Source organism: Quercus lobata, chromosome 10, assembly GCF_001633185.2.
Source record: "Quercus lobata isolate SW786 chromosome 10, ValleyOak3.0 Primary Assembly, whole genome shotgun sequence".
In the NCBI taxonomy this organism is placed as follows: domain Eukaryota; kingdom Viridiplantae; phylum Streptophyta; class Magnoliopsida; order Fagales; family Fagaceae; genus Quercus; species Quercus lobata.
The window spans coordinates 19,139,386-19,156,685 of record NC_044913.1 but is presented as its reverse complement, the minus strand read 5'-3'; the positions used below and the strand labels follow the sequence as shown (position 1 = coordinate 19,156,685).

Genomic DNA, 17,300 nt, shown 5'->3' with positions numbered 1-17,300 from the left:
GTGCTTCTTTATTGCCCGCCATGTAACAGAGAACAGTGAGCAAATGATAAGAATTTCATTTAAAAATACAATTACGTCCTCATACCCTCGAAATAATTCAAACCTGGTTTAGAAATAGCAGATAGAAGTATTTGGTTAAAGTTAATTCTTCTTTATGTAACACATTCAAAATTCTTTTCATAAATTGAAGAAAAATAGGGCCACGATTCTGTGAATCGAATAAACCATTAGTCTTTTCACCATTTTTGCATGATGATAAGACGCCAATCTTGAGGGAGCAAGAAATTTTACCATGTTCATTTCAACTTCCCATTCTTTAATTTCTATCCGTGCAATACCAATCTTGAACCCTCAGACAAAATGTGAAAGCAGATCATGTGAAATGCAAATGGACTTAACAGGCAAAATAGTAAATAGCCAACATAATTGCTTGACTAAAGAGAACTCCGATCTAGAAGGAATTCTTCACCAATGAGAACCAGGTGATGAGGAAGGAAAACGCTTGGAATGAAAGACAGAGAGAGGGAGAAGCTGAAGAGGAGAAGATGTCTATGTGTTTCGGAATTGGATGAGTAAAATAACAACTAAATGCTTGGTTTGTCATAAGTTCCCAAATCCAATGTGGAAGCAAGGGAGGAGAGCAAAACTAACAGCAAACTAGCCAATGTTCCACATGATGTGCATGTTTTGCTATCTCATTTTGAAAATTTTAGTAGAAAATTATTTTTATGATTCATGTATAATACTCTCATTATGTGTTATACTAATTGGGAAATTAATTTCTATTACACTCCATACGTATTAGATTATATTTGTGAAATTAATTTCAATTATATGTTATGTCACTAAAATGAGTTAAGACTCAAAAGATATAAATTGTTGGTCAAATATTACATTCTCTTTATATTTTCCAAACTTGTAAAATATTAAGATAATCATAGATCAATAATTATTTTATTTATAAAATATTTAACCAAATAATAAATAACATCCTATTAATATGAAGTTCAGCAATCGTGTTAAGGATAATATGTATGTGCAATACGTGTGATTTTGAAAATGTCAAACCAATAAAAAAAAGAATAATGCTAGAGATACAAATTATTTTACAAACTACTATATGGTGAGTAATTATTGGTAAATGAAAAAGTGATATTAATGATGAGACTAAATGAAAACCAATAATAAATTGGCCACATCAACATTTTGTAAAAATATTGTAAAATAGTTTTTGGCAGTATTATTACTCATAAAAAAAATTAACAAAAAGGTACACATGTTAGTAATTAGTATATATAAATAAATGCATTTAACCATTAACACGTGATAATAAATTATTAACACTTTGACATAAATGCAAAAGTTTGATGACATAGAATACTAAATAAATAGAATTTCTAAAGAATGCTCTACTTGGCTGAATCTTAGACCACTATAACTAAATCTTTTGCTTTTATAATATGGAATATACTGAAGTTACTCTCAAATTTCAGCGAGTTGCCATGGCTAGCTGATTTGATATCAACTTCAATTCTATCTTCTTCTCAAAAAAGAAAAAAAGAAAAAAACTTCAATTCTATCTTTGTAATCAAACATGAACTTCAATAAGAACATCATCTTCTTGTTCTATTTGTAAAAACTTGAAGGTCTATCTTTGAACAGGCAAGCAAAATAAAAAATTGAACTAATTACACTTTCTCTGGGTCTATTAATGAAGGATGAAAAATGAAAATCGGCTAAATCTACTTTTCTAGTCAATATATTGGGGGTAACTTTCGTCATGCATGCGTAATATATGTGTAAACTGACCCAAGAAAAGACGAGAAGGAAAGGTACCTTTGGGGACTCAACTTTACATGGTTATAACTTTTGATGTGCATGCGTATGTATAGTGGCCCAAAAAAAAAGGACAAGAAGACCAGATAAAGTCACCAACAAAACAAGTGATTCCCCTTTGTCACGGGCTATCTCTCTCCCTGTGTGTGTTTCTTTTCTGACAGTGTCTAAACCTCACTTTCCCACACCAAATCTGCCAGTACCAAAGATTATTGGAGGCATTACAGGGGCTAAAGGTGAGGACTTTCTGAGCGGAGTCATCTCAATAAATTAATAAAGGTATGTCTCGATATCTAATTTGCTTCCTACACAAATTTATACTTGCTTTTTGAAAGGAAAGTGGAACTAGAAACAAGATTAAACTGGTTTAGTTGGTACCACTCAGGACCCAACCTTGTTCTATAAATTTCATTTCTAAACAAATTGGATGTTGTTTATGCATGTGATAGAGATGGAGCATCAAAAAAATTTCCCCGAGCATCCGTTGGTCTTCAATGAAGATGAGAGAATTTATGATGAAGTTTGTTATGGGTGCCAGAAGCCAATATTGGGTTGTAGTTACAGCTGTATAAAATGCAAATGGTTCTACCTTCATAAATCATGTGTTGAAGTACCTCTTGAATTGCGCCATCCCTTGCACCCAAAACATGCTCTTATTCTCTTTGATGAATGGATGTATCGTGACGACCATGAATATAGCAAATGCGAAATTTGCAAAGAATTTCGTGCGGGATACACTTACGGTTGTTCTCGTTGCAACTTTAACATTCATAATGGATGTGCTTCTTTACCCCTTACCTTGGAATCTAAAGTCCATAACCACCCATTGACCCGCTTTTGGAAGTTGATCAAGTTCACTTGTGAACTTTGTGGCAAAGAAGGCAATGTTGTGCCCTATCTTTGTGCCCCATGCAATTTTTGGACACATAAAAATTGTGCTTCTTGCCTAGGCAAGGTCAAAGTTACACATCACAAGCATCCCCTTCATCTCATTTATTCTCTTGAAGGCCAATCTAACTTTCGATTTTGTCAACTTTGTGTCCAAAAAGTAGACACAAACAATGGGCTTTACTATTTGCTCGAGTTGCGATTTTGTGGCTCACCTCGATTGTGCTATGGACAAGAGAAACATGGATGACATAAATATGCTAGAGGAACTTAGAGATGACGAGTCCACTGGATTAAAAACGATGTTGGATAATGAAAATCAAAAACTCAATGAGTCTGTTGACTTAATAGCTTATAGAGTCAAAAAAATCAATATAAGGGAGGACAGAACTGAAATAACTACAGAAATCGAATACTTCAGTCATGAGCATGACTTAAAGCTTGTTCATGAGATTTAGAATAATGAAAAACGCGATGGGTGCACACGAGCTATTCTCCCTCTATTTTATAGTTGTGTCAAGTGTAGCTTCTTTTTTCATAAATCTTGTGTTGAATTACATAGAAAAAAGCGACACCCACTCACCCTTCTAAAAAAAGCCCCTTATAGGAGTAAGTTGTTTCGGTGTGATGCTTGTCACCAATCTTGCAATGGATTCACTTACAATTGTGAGATATGCAAGTTTGATCTTGATATTCAATGTAGTTTGATCATAGACACCCTTATCCATTATGGTCATGAGCATTGTCTTAACCTCTCTAGCACAACATATGAACAAAAATGTAGTATTTGTGATCTTGGAGGATACCAAGTATTTCGTTGTACCACTTGTGAATATATACTAGACTTCAAATGCGCTACACTACCACATATTACAAGGTATAAACAACATGAGCATTCCTTCACTCTCTATTATATCGTTGAAGATAATTTGGGTGAATATTACTGTGATATTTGTGAAGAAGAACGAGATTCAAAACATTGGTTTTACTATTGTGCAAATTGCAATTATTCTGCTCATTTTGAATGTATTCTGGGAAGATATCTAAATTGCAAGTTTGGAAGTGCTTCCAAATTTGACTGCCACGAACACCCCCCTTACTTTGGTTGAGGCAACTAAAGAGCACCCTTCATGTCACAAATGCAGTGGTCCTTGCATAGGGTTGATCTATCAATGTGCCGAGTGTGATTTCAACATCCATCCTTGGTGTTTGTGAAAGGTATGAAGATTTATTTTCTTTTGGTTCAACCTTGGTTCCTCCTTGTTAAGATGAATCTAAAACCTTAATTATCAGAGACCACCATGCTTTGTTGGCGTGAAGTATGACGTATATTTATACTTGTATTGTTTAACTATTGGAATATCAACTAACTCAAAAAAAAAAAAAAAAAAAAAAAAAAAAAAAAAAAAAAAAAAAAAAAAAACTTCTTTGAGTGTTAATGCAACATGTATTAGATGGATTTGTATGGATATCAGAGTGTTGTTTTGTAGCTCCTAAAACAATTTAGGAATTGTCACATTTATTAAGGTTGAATTGCAGGGCTACGAGCAGCTTATCATAATTACAATCTCTTTCCATTGGACCAGCTTCTGTTAACTTTTTTTCTTTTGAAATTAAGGTTCGGTTATAGGTTATGACCCAAAATTGGCAACCGTTAATTTCGTGTAATTATGATCAAAGTCTAATTCATGTCAAAGGATGAATAAGCTGATGAGCAAGGTCATGGTCATCAATCTTTGAACAAACCTATGCAAGAATAATTGGTTTTTTTTTTTTTTATTAAATTCCTAAACATTGTGATGTCAATAAAAAAAAATTCCTTCAGTTTTAGGCTTAGAAAAATTGAGTTAACTCAGTTTTGTTGACATTTGGATTAATATTCATCTACACACCTGTTTACTTTTCATTTATATATTCTTTCTTACTTCATTTCAGATTATCTATTTTTTTCTTCACTTTCTAATTTGTGAAAATGTTGTGGTGTAGCACTTCTCTTTTAATTAAGACAAAAATATGGAACGCTAATAGCTAGTCACATTTTGTTGTGATATAAAATGAAGCAAGAATTACATTTTAAACCCTATAAATTAGGGATGTAACAAATTAAATAGTATAGGTTTAAAAGTAACAATTTAAACTCTTAACCCTAAAATTTCAAAAATAATAAACCCTGCGATTTTGAAATGGAAAAATGACAATGATAGTTCTGTTAACCCTGCATTAATGAAATGATACACTGCCGAATCATGTATCAGTTACCATGTTCTGGTGGCCAAATGAACAAAACAGTGAAGATCTAGCCCCCAAAGCATATATTTTGCTGTACAATGTTCCTCTACAAACAAGACATATATTTGATTCAATGTCCACATAAATTTTTAAGAATTCCTGTTAGTAGCTTTCTTCTAGTTATATAACCAAACGCCAACTGTTTCATCTTCATTTGTCTTGGTTCTAGGCTTGGTTTTAATGGAAGTAAAACTGCCATTGTGACTGCAACAGTAAAACATTGCTGGTGGGAAAAAATAATCCATAGCCTGGAGACAACTCTATGGTAGGACTTCCTTCTCTTGCTACTTCTGCAAAGTGAAGAATAACATGCTTTACAATGCAAGAGATTCAGCGATGATTACATTCACATTCTCATTGTCTACAATGGATGTAGTGAAAACAGAACATCCTTCATGGTCTGGGGAGGTCAGATAAATTTAATCCAATAAGTCTTTTGCCAAGAGAATAGCTCATGTAAGCCTAAGATGCATTTCTTCCCCTATTACAGCAAATATTTCATCAACCCTGTGGAGGAAAAAAAAAAAAAAAAGAATATAAAAATGTTGGTAACTTTTGTGCTAGTGACACTCCAGATTACAGTAAAGAGTTTGGAGACGCATTTATCTATGTATACTCATGGTTTGATATGGTTTTTCTTCGACAATTTGGAAACAGTCAACTCAGCTAATGGTATTTAGGTTTGTACTTTTCTATATTTCTAAGCAATTCCAGAGTGAAAATGTTTACCCCCCTGCAATTTTTTTTTTTGGCACAGACAGGTGATGCAACTTTTATTATTTGATACCCACTGGACTGTTGAGCCCAAGCTATCATCTCTTTTTGGAAAAATAGAGAGGTAAAAAATAAAGAGAGATTGCGTTCTTGAACTCCAACTTTTACCTAAGAGTATCTATGTTCACCTCTGCAAGCCATGTTGTTATATAAACCTGCAACACAAGACAATTCACTAGTTCAGATAAGCACCAAAAAAAGAAAAAAAAAAATATTTCAGATAAATTCTAAGAAAAAAAAAGTATCCATATATTAATATATAAAAGCTGAAACTTGGAGAAAATTCAGATCTAGAAACCCTAGAATTGTCAAAAGTATGTCATATGGCTATGCTAAATTCAGTTCTTCTGCCACATGGCATTTTTTCTTTAAAGATTTTTTAATAAAAATACTCAGTTAGTGTTACAACTATTATGGTTATTATTAACATCTTATTAATTAATCTCATCAATATTTTATTAGACATCTCCCAGTGTTTAATCTCATTTGTTAGATAAAGTTGGATGTTGCTAAAGGGACCTCTATAACCTCAGTCCACGCTTTAAATCCAAAGCCCAGGTGTTTCTATCATACATGTATTACATGGCTAGTTGCATGCCTTTTAAATTATTTTGTTATACACACTGTTGAATCCAGTACCTGCAAAACCTCAGGGTTTGGCTGGTTATTACTTCGTACAGTGGATGCATCAGATTTCAAATCCATCAATTTTGGTGGGACTGGCTCACAAGTTTCTTGAGAAAAAAGGTTGCACATACTCAAATGATCAAATTCTCCTGGATAAAGCTGATCTGACCAATGCAACCCATTCACCTGTGGATCGTTACAACTAGTAGACAGTAACTCTAGTACCAGCAACCGCTGCCCAGACCAAACAATACTAGTTATCGATAAAGAAGAAATATAACTGAAAATGTTCAAATTAAACAAAATTTCCCTGTGGTCAAAGAAAAATACAACTACCTTCAAATTTAGTTCCATTATAAACATCTGAACAAGCTCCTCTGCCAATTGCTCTGAGATTGTTCAAGGATAAGAATCATCACATTATATGAATTAAGTCAAAAAATGTATATCGATTTAGACATAAATAAATATATTTAGAAGTGAGGCTTAAATTTGTCATGGATTTGACATTGTTACCTTAATTTTAATTTTTAAATAAGCAAGTCATTTTTTTGAAAACATTTAAGGGGCACAACCTAGTACACCAAAGTATGCAAGGGAAAACACCAGCAACAGAGTGGGAAAACAAAAGGTAAGAAAAAAAAATTCAAAAGACAAAGATTCAATAATCTAAAAAGATAAAACATAGAAAAGTAAACAACTAGCAAATGAATCCACCATCCATAATTAAAATAGATCACATAAAAATCCCTTAAGCGCCAATAAACTCTGCTCCTCACCATCAAACATCCAGCAAGTTCTGACCAAATATCCATCCATTGATTTGACATTGTAGTTTTTCTTTAACTATTCATTAATTAAAAAGTTTTCATCATCCCAATTTCAGAGAAAATACATTTTTTTTGATAGGTAAAAATTGTTCATAAAGAGATATGTCTTCATCAAGAAATAAAGAAATAAAGCTCAGCCAAGTTTTTAAAATTGGTGTGTTTCAAACTTCCATGCAAAAATGATCTGAAAGTACAACTAATTAACAAAATAGTTAAAAAGGATAAGTTAGGGATGATGTAGATTGATACTGTCAAAGATAACTTGGAAATACCATACTGTAATGGGCATAGATGCATATTAATTTATACTGAAAAACAAGATCCAGTAATAAAAATTGCAATCAACATACCATGAGAAGAGATTGACCAAAATGCAAAGACTGGAATTCCACCACCATCTCCAGAGTCATTCTGATCTCCAGAAAAGCTAGAAAATTGTACAAGCGCACTATTGCTTGGCCCTTTGAGAAAAGTTCTCATGGATTTGCTAGCATTGACCATTTGAGTTACAGCAGCCACCTGTAGACAAACTTGTTAAATCAAACAGAATAGATACATCTTGTAAAATATTTGAATCACGTAATCTGAAATGCAGATAATAACAATATAGTTACCAAAATATCTCTTGAAATATTCCATTCTTTCTGAAGTCCAAAAGAAGCTAAATTAACACATGCTGACATGAATCACAAAAAATAGCGTATGTATTCTGTTTGTTTTGGCTTGTTCTTGGTACAACTTAATATAAAGGATTTTACCAAATCAAAGTAAACAATGAAAAGATTGTACCCAATGCACAAAGCTCCGAATTTTGGGGGATTTGGGAAAGGTGATTGGTAGAAAGAAAAACTCAACTGATGCCTTTCCAATTAATTATATGATTAAAATTTTTTTTTTAATAAAAAAAATCAGCCATATTGTCAGGCTTCCAGCTATACTGGAAAATTGCTTTTGCATTTAGGTGGCAAGCCAGATCAAGTGGCCAACACCAAACTTTTGACCACAAAATGAGAAACCCCACTGAAATATATTGCTACAGAGTAGATTCTTGGAAATTCTTTGACTGCTCTAAATGAAAAAGAAAAAGTATAATACAAATTTTCTTAGATGCTCAAGTATAATATTCTAGAACACACATTTCATACTTTTTGGATGATGAATACATTACCATGTCTTTGTATGATGATAAAAGTTTGCTCTGAAAAGTTTCCTGAAACAACAAGATTCAGTAAGTACCAACAGACACACAAAACTGGATTATAAAATACCATTAAAGATTTGAATGCATCATATCATAAAAGTAAGTTATTACAGGAAACACTTCTATGCATGATGGACTAAAGGTCCTCTTATAAGCTTAGTAGTAATATTAATTGCCAAATTCATGTTGTTGTTCGGTTTAAAAAACCACAGTTCATTATAGAAAATCTGCCAAAACCATGCAGAAAGTTCATTGCAGACAAATTGATCTTCAAAAACAGAACATATCTAGCTATCTACAATGCATTATAATCTACATAAAATGTTATGAAGTAACATGATCTCCAGGCTTCATGGTAATTTTATAGTTTGTGTCATACTATAAGCCAAGTTCTGTGCAATCTTTATCCAAAACTTCAAACTTGGCTTCCAGAACTTCAATGAGCTGGTCATTCTCAAATTTTCAGAAATTATTTGGAATACTTACCTAGTTTGCAGTCTCAACTTACATGATTAATGTAAATTAAAGACTGGCCAAAATTTTTTTTTTCTGATAAGTGATTTGGCCAAATATTTTCAAAAATATTCCCGTAATCCAAGATTCAGATCAATTTACGAAAGTGAAGCATGAAAACTTTTCATCAGCTTTACCCAAAAAACTTGATAAAAATGGTCTTTAGCCAAAGATTCTGACAAAATCTCAATCACTAGCACATGCAAAGAAATTAAAAATAGATTCAACTGATAATTACCTGCTGCTTAAACAATTTCTGACCCGCTTTCTTTCTTATATTGAGCATGTCACTTAGAACACCCAGCTCCATTGAAGGCATGTATCTGAATCAATTATCAACCCATATAAACCCTGAATTTCAGAACTCACATAAATCACCACAAAAAAAACCTTATTAATGTACAAGCTAATACTTCATTGCTGCCAATTTTAACCAAAGTCAATCCACAATAAATGAAGCATAAAACCTTAACTAAGCCAGAGCAGACCAGGCATGGTTAAGCTAAGTTTCACATTATCTAGTATCAGAAAATAACAGAAAAATGACATACCCATAATCCAAGAGAACCAAAACTTAAAACCCAAGTTTTTGTCTTCCCTACATTTTCTCAGGAACCAACCAGAGCAGAACACTTTAAACCAAATATACCTACCCAAAGTGCAAAAACATAAAGCTAAGTTACAAAGTACAGCCTTTATTTTTGAATTGTATTCAATTCATTAATCTAAAAGTTTTTTTCCCCCTCACTCAGTCTATTAACATTCATTCATTTCTGAGGTAGTCATTTTGTCTGATCCACTCCATTAAGTCCACCAAAACAATTCATTTTGGAGAGTAAAAAAAAATACTAAAATTAACAGCGAGAATGGACAGAACTAGGCGGAATAACTAAATTGAACCCAAAAAAAAGAAAAAAAAGAAAAAAAAGAAAAAGTTAAAAGACTAATTTTTTATTTATTTTTTAAATGAAACTTTAAAATACTGAATTGTAAACGGTCAAATTTAAATGTGCAAAGTTGTATTTTAGGCAGAACATCAATACCCAAAATCAAAATCCCACATTTTCTCAGCAAACAAACAGAGCATAACATCCAAACACAAACACAACCCGGAAAACCACAAAATACCCACATCACAAAAATGAATACTGAACCAAAAAATGAACAAACAAAAAAAAACCCAAAAGAAGAAAAGAAAAGAAAAAGTATAAGATAGATACCTCTGAGAGAGATGGGCATTGACGAGAGAGGTAGCGTGGGACTTTCCACTAGAAGAAGAAGAAACCCATTGTTTCCTACAGGAAACCAATTTGGACCACTGGTTTCGGAGATTTCGCTGCGCGGCTGGTCTCCATAGCCTTGTCAGTGATGGTGGCATTGGTGAAGGGTTTTGATTTTGAACACTTGGGTTTGTTGGCTTTGAATAAGAAATAGTAGAAGAAGAAGAAGAAGGAGAAGGGGTTTGTGGGTCTAGGGTTTCCATTGTTGGGGTTTCAGGTTGGTCCGCCATTGATGAAGCTGATGCCAATGTGAAAAGGTGGGTTGGGGGGGTTTAACACGGAGGGGTTTTTGATTCTGTACTACAAGTCATTTTGTGTTAATTTCTATAAATACATTTTTATTTTATTTTTAATTTTTGGTTTTTAGAATCCAATTTTTATAAATTCTACTTCGTGCTACTGCTACAAATAGTTTATCCAATTCCATTAAAAAGTTGTAAATAAATATTTTGGAAGTTTTTAAAAATAAAATTGCAATGTGAGTTTTTAAGTAGCTCAATTAATAAAGTTTCTTATTATAGAATAAGAAATTTAGGATTAAAAAAAATTATAGTCAAGTTACTTTATTCAATATAAATAAAATGTTACATAACAATTTAAATAGAACACTAGCTTGATACATATAAAAATAAACATACTTAGGTCCATATTAAAATTGATTTATAAGTTAAATATAAATGTTGGTTATTCCTATATTTTGTCGACTCTTAAAAAAATCTTGTAAGAATATTATTTGGTAGAATATGCAAATTGTTTATTCTTGTTTATTTTATTTTAACAACAAAATTATTTTGTTACTTTTTAAATTATCTTTTGTTATTGTGATATAATAATTTTTTTTTATGAGTGCACTTTTTAAATAAGATATAAACAATTGATCTTTATATAACATAGCATGTTTGCATAGCTTATTATTATGGTAGGTGTCACATACAATCTTAACTCAATAAATTATAAATAAAAGTGTTAAAATTTGGATTTTTACATTATTTACTTATTTAGAATATAGGTAAACTAATAATTAATTTTTATTAGAAAATATGAATAGTTTTAAATAGATTAAAATTGGTTTCAAATTAGATTTAAATATAATGGGTTAGAAGTAGTTTTAGATGAACTTAAATAGTTTTGAATAAGTTGAAAGTATTACATATTCAAAGTTTTACATAGAAATATTTATAATTTTTAAGTCTAGATAATGAATTTACTTGTAAAAAAACTTGATATAAAATGAGAAATGAAATGACACTTAGCACAAATCAAAGCCTATTTAAAATATAGAAATACTTGGCATCAAATTAGTGGGCAATTAAAGACACATGACACAAAATTAGTGTTTGATTAGAATCAAATTTGGATTTTTTAGATTCAAGTAAATTTAGACCCTGAATTGAACTTTTACTCAATATATATTGTTGAGAAAATTTAATATAATATATATGATTTCATTAAGAAAGTTAGATATTAATATTCATTCTTGCATTTATAAAAAATTTAAGGGAGTATCATTTTATTCCTAGTTTAGGGAAAAAGGATCCTCTTTTTTTTGAAGGTATACAAAATACCACAGTATTATTCGTATTATTTTAAAATTTAAATAACTTGATAATTTATACATGATTAGTTCTTTTGCTAACAAAACTAAAATTTAAAATTATATTGGAACTTACTAGGCTACCACGACTAAAAATAAGTGTGACATTAAAATGTCATATGGTTTTGTGTGTCACTAGACTTTTAGGATTAAATTAAGAAGTGGGTTCTAGTTAGCTTAACTGGTAAAGTCTATGATGTTTGTATAAGAGATCTGGGGTTCAATTCCTGCTTAAAGAGTTCATCAAGAGCAAACGCCATAAATTGGAACTCTCTTAAAAAAGAAGAAGAAGATTAAATTAAGAAAATAAATTTTAAAAGTGTAATTAAAATTAAAATTTTGGGTAAACTACATAAATGGTTCTTATCCTTTACATCATATTTCAATTTAGTCCCTAACCTTTCAATTGTGTGAATTTAGTCCCTAACCTTTTAGTGCCGTGTCAACTTAATTCCTACCGTTATCTCATAGATGGAAAAGTCTGACATGTCAAATGGCTTAAATAAAAAATTAATTTATTGGACACATGTCTTGCCACATTAGTTCCTTTTTTTTTTTTTTTTTAACCAAAATCACTTTTTTTTTTAGAAAGTTTTCTGGTTTTATTAAACTGGGCAGACCCAAATAAAAATACATATCTCCCTAAAATCCAAAATCCCTAATCGTGAGGAAGACGACGCCTTCTCCTTCCGACAGCTTCTCTCTTCCAGCAGCACCTTCTCTACTCCAGCAGCACTAGTTGTGTCTCTCTTAATTTTGTATTTTCATTTGGCTCAGTTTTGTGTATTTTTCGTACTTTTCTACTTCATGTTTTGGCGTTTTGCTTATATATAATCTTTTTTTTACTTGATTTTTATGCTCAATCTCGCATTAGTGGAGATTGGCCCTATGGTTGCTGCAATAAAGAAACTCCTTTTTTTTAACCCTTTAACTTCGTTATAGTCACAGCTCGGGAAAAAAAAAAAAAAGAACTTCGTTATAGTCCACTGTGAATCTGTTTGAGACCATCTCTACCTTAAATGCTTGGACCCACTTGTAGTAATAAACTCATACAGACAAACACATTCAAATGAACTTTTGCACAAGAAGTCACATGATTCTAAAGGTACCAGATTCACACAGGAGAGATAAACTTGGTGTTGCTGGAGTAAAGAAGGCGCTGCTGGAAGGAGAAGGCGCCGCCGTCCTCACCATTAGGGATTTTAGATTTTAGGGAGATATGTGTTTTAGATTTAATTTGGGTCTGCCCCTCTTTAATAAAATCTGCAAATTTTCTTATCAAACCCAAAAAAAAAAGAAAAAGATTTGATTTGGGTTAAATTAATTTGGGTTAAAAAAAAAAAAAACTAACATGGCAGGATATGTGTTCATTGATGTGGCAATGGCAGGATATGTGTTCATTGATGTGGCAATAAATTAATTTTTTATTTAGACCGTTTGACACGTCAGACTTTTCCATCCATGAGATAATGGTAGGGATTAAGTTGACACGATACTAAAAAGTTAGAGATCAAATTAACACAATTGAAAGATGAGAGACCAAATTAAAATACGATAGAAATCATATTTATGTAATTTAGTAAAAAAAAAATAAAAAAAGAAAGCGTTGAGAGTTGGTCCCACATGGTTCCAATGATGATGAGGTGGTGGGGAGACCTTTCTTTACATACTAGTCAGCTGAGCTGAGGCGCACGAGGTAGCCACCGAGCCACATTTCCACGCAGAGCAAGAGAGAGAAGAGATCGAAACGAATCGTTTCTGAGATGTCATCGCACGGGAACTCAAACTCGGCCAACGATCCGCGTATGCCGTCGGCGGCGAAGCCATTCGTGGCTCCGATGGTGAACCCTCAAGATCTCCCCGTCGATTATTCCGGCTTCATCGCCGTCATCTTCGGCATCGCCGGTGTCATGTTCAGGGTCCCCTACTCTCTCCTCTACCTTTCAATGTTGATCTTAATCTGTGCATAGATTTGAAATTCTTATGTTTATGGTTTTTTTTTTTTTTTTTTTTGGCAGTACAAGCTAAGCTCGTGGCTTGCTATCATTTTCTGCGCCCAATCGCTCACCAACTTGCGCAATTTCGAAACCGATCTCAAACAGGTCTCCATGGCCATGATGTAAGTTCACTTTTTCCTTTTCATTTCTGTATGTGAATCAACTTCATTTTCATGCTCATGAAACCATTAGGGATTCTAAGATTTCTTGATTAAACACATCGGAGATATTAGGAAATTTCTGGATCTGTCAATTCTTGAAAATTTAGTATATGCTAAGCCATTGATACTACATATTGTGCTAATTTTTAGTTTTAAATTTTTTTTTTTTTTTTTTTTTGAGAGATAGTTTTAACCTATGGTGACTGCTCGATCGAATCCCAAATCTCTTATTCGATGATAAGAGACTTTTCGAGTTAAAAAAATTATAAGAAGTGATAAAAAGGCATAAAATATGTCTAAATAATAAAACTAGTAGTTAAGAAGCTACTATTAGTTTGATTGAGTGTGCGTGTGAGCCAGAGGGAGGGAAGAATTTAAGAAAAAGGACTAAAAAAGTATCCCATTGTATTCTGGTCAATATTGGATATGTATATGATACAGATTCGGCTGCTAGTTTCAAGTATCTGTGCTTTTTAGTTTTTTCACAATCGAAGATCTGAACAAATTCATACTACTACTCTGTATGGTCCGTGTAGTACAAGCGAAGACCCTTTAGACGCTAATGACGGGTATTGACATTTGGTTATGAAAACCTTGGAAATGGCTATTTGGTCTAGAATGAGCAGTATTTAGCTTATTCAAAGTTGCCAAAAGACTCGAAATGCCCAAGATTTTACTGCTAGAAGAGAGAACCGAAGTTGACATGAATAGCCTAAACCTCCACTTCTTGATGTCCTAGATATTTCAGATCAGCCCATAATTAAATGGATAAAATCAGCACTCAATGTCTGATTTTATGCATTGTATTTCCTTGTCTGATTTCCTTATTTCTGTTAACTCTTCCCTTTGATTTGTTTGTATTCGCTTCAAGTGTAGTGGGTTTACTATTTTTTTTGATAAGTAGTGTAGTGGGTTTACTATCGTAAACACATTGTACTTTTCTCATCAATAAAACTGTTATTACCTATCAAAAAAAAAAAAAAAAAAAAATTCAGCACTCAATGGCCTTCTCTTAGGAGGAAGTGCCAATTTTAGGATATAGTAACCCTTTTTTGCTAATTATTTGCAGACATGGAAATTTGAACTGACTTTTGGTGAAATTGTTGAGGATTCATTGGCCTTTTATTCTATCTGTTTTTGTCTTGTTTTACGGTTGACCAGGTCCATTTCTCTGCCATTATTACAAAGAAGAAAATATTCTATTGCAAATTCAAGTTATCTACTTGGCAATTTCTTTCGGTAGTTGATTTTTAGATTGTGTTAATGACTTAATGGTAGGTTTTGATGCAAATGGTCTCTTTGGTTATTTACTTGGTGATTGTAATTTGCTGCAATCCTTTGGACCTATATAGAGAGTAAAGTTGTTCCCACAAATGTTAACAAATGTTTTAAAATGATTTGATTTCTTATATTTTGTCTTCCATAAAATTAATAAGATATAAAGTATGATGAGGTGGTGCCCTATTAACATTGGTGAGACCTTGCCTACTTTTGTATAAACTGATAAAATTATCTATAGATCAAAGGCATTCAAATAAATCTTTAAAAAATATAAATGTACATCTTTTAAATTTCGCATGAATTATTAGAGCTAAATGGCTTTTTCTTTCTCCACTTGAGTTTGAATGGTGGATAGCTCTGCATATATGGGCAAGATTAGAGTCCCCCTTTTTTTCCCATAGGAAAAAACATTTAAATTATTAGTTTTCACTTTGTTATCTCTTCTTTAGGAATCCTTAACCTATTGAATATCTTAAAGTGTTAAAAGTTCCATCCAATATAGGTAAAAGGGGTGGTGCCCATCAAGACTGATAGGGCACACCACCCTATCATAGTTTCTCCCTTGTAATAGTCAGTATCAAATGAGACACTATGAGTTCCTTGTAAACAAACAAATAAATAAAGGGTAACACAGCCATACCTTTTAAGAAGCCATATACAGCTGAAAAGGGGGAGTAACTTATCACTTTGAGGCAGCATTTTTCTTTAGAGTAGGTTTGAAGATGTCCTCATCTTAGGATTCTACACAAAGTGTAGTAATTGTATGTCTATTTTAAGTTTACATGTTTGTTGGATAAAAGGACACTGCATGGCTAGTTTGCTAATCTGTTCCAGCTTTGTGTAATCTTACCTTTCAATGCAATTTTAGGGCTTCATTGTGTACAAACGATTGACATATAATTAGAGAAGAATATAATATCTGCAGCCAAAAAACAGATAAGCTAAACTATATGGGATTTCGGTAGTCATTAGATATACTAAGTGTAGTGGAGCTCCACTCCAAATTGTTGGTTTAACTTCTATGGGAAAATTTTACATCAGTGTCGAATTGTTGATCTTCAAGCTTGTGAGAAGGATACTGATTCCTTTATTTTTATTTAGTTTAAGACTTTCAGTCCTCAACGTATTTGCCTTTTCTCATCTGTGCTTCAATATGATGGTGTTATTGGTTACTTATCTTACATCTTTTATGTTGGAATTATGAACACCAGGTTTGCTATTATGGGATTTTCTCATCTGTGCTTCAATATGATGGTGTTATTGGTTACTTATCTTACATCTTTTATGTTGGAATTATGAACACCAGGTTTGCTATTATGGGATTAGTCACGAACTACTTTGGGCCTGCTCGACCAGGCAGAAAAGGTTAAGATTTCATGGTTCACATAGTCAAGACAAACTCTTTGAAGGCTCCGTTCTTCTGATGGTGATTTTTTTGTTGTTTTGGGGTATACTGTTAATGAAATTTGTAATTTTGCTTGGACACCTTCTGTGACAATGTTATTCAAATTATATGGATGCAGTTTTAGCTCTACCATGGAAGAAGTGCTTCACATAGCCCCCCTTCCCCCCCAAAACCCGACAAAACCTAATGACATTGGTGTACTAACTACCAAGACTAGTAGGCAGGTTGTAGCATTACCTACTTAATGATTCAAGTATCAATAGAATAATGAATGGTGAAAATGCATTTTTGGTTCTCAATTTCATCTATTTATTTATGCTGATGCAGAGTATACTAATATAGTGTTGCATTTGCTATAGCACTTAAAAGAGTATTACGTCATGCATGTTTGAAATATGTTTACAGTCGCCAAGAGCTTTTTAGCTCAATTGGCGCCTTTGTAACGGAAATGTTTAATGTTCAAATCCCCCCCCCCCCATCTATTGAATTAAAAAAAAAGAAAAAAAAAGTATTTGAACAGTCAGAAACCAATTACATAGTTCTCATGGAGGACCACAGTGATCTTAGAGCTGGCCAACTTTTCTGAGCTACAGTAGAGTTGAAGCCACAGTGACCAAATGCTCT

The 17,300-nt window shown here is 32.6% G+C and overlaps 3 protein-coding genes across 6 annotated transcripts; 2 read left to right on the top strand and 1 right to left on the bottom strand.

The window, feature by feature from the left end:
* Window positions 1-2,966: 2,966 nt before the first annotated feature.
* Window positions 2,967-5,267, top strand: LOC115964467. Its single transcript, XM_031083773.1, has 3 exons — window positions 2,967-3,083; window positions 3,183-3,942; window positions 5,183-5,267. The coding sequence occupies exons 1-2, from the start codon at window positions 2,967-2,969 to the stop codon at window positions 3,831-3,833; spliced, it is 768 nt and encodes a 255-aa protein (XP_030939633.1). The 3' UTR covers window positions 3,834-3,942; window positions 5,183-5,267.
* LOC115963388 lies at window positions 4,877-10,529 on the bottom strand. Of its 3 annotated transcripts, XM_031082371.1 has the most exons (8): window positions 10,179-10,529; window positions 9,197-9,281; window positions 8,413-8,454; window positions 7,595-7,763; window positions 6,751-6,803; window positions 6,427-6,648; window positions 5,896-5,942; window positions 4,877-5,520 (listed from the first exon to the last, which is right to left on the bottom strand). In XM_031082371.1, the coding sequence occupies exons 1-8, from the start codon at window positions 10,466-10,468 to the stop codon at window positions 5,466-5,468; spliced, it is 963 nt and encodes a 320-aa protein (XP_030938231.1). In that variant the 5' UTR covers window positions 10,469-10,529; the 3' UTR covers window positions 4,877-5,465. The 3 variants fall into 3 exon arrangements, with proteins under 3 accessions (XP_030938231.1, XP_030938230.1, XP_030938232.1); XM_031082370.1 differs by having other exon boundaries at window positions 6,427-6,803; XM_031082372.1 differs by having other exon boundaries at window positions 6,427-6,803; window positions 9,197-9,309; window positions 10,179-10,254.
* Window positions 10,530-13,463: 2,934 nt separating this feature from the next.
* On the top strand, window positions 13,464-16,975 carry LOC115962729 (protein Asterix-like). 2 transcript variants are annotated; one of them, XM_031081611.1, is made up of 3 exons: window positions 13,464-13,751; window positions 13,851-13,951; window positions 16,483-16,571. In XM_031081611.1, exons 1-3 carry the CDS (start codon window positions 13,596-13,598, stop codon window positions 16,568-16,570), a joined length of 345 nt encoding a protein of 114 aa, XP_030937471.1. In that variant the 5' UTR covers window positions 13,464-13,595; the 3' UTR covers window position 16,571. The 2 variants fall into 2 exon arrangements, with proteins under 2 accessions (XP_030937471.1, XP_030937472.1); XM_031081612.1 differs by lacking the exon at window positions 16,483-16,571 and adding an exon at window positions 16,578-16,975 and having other exon boundaries at window positions 13,473-13,751.
* Window positions 16,976-17,300: the final 325 nt, after the last annotated feature.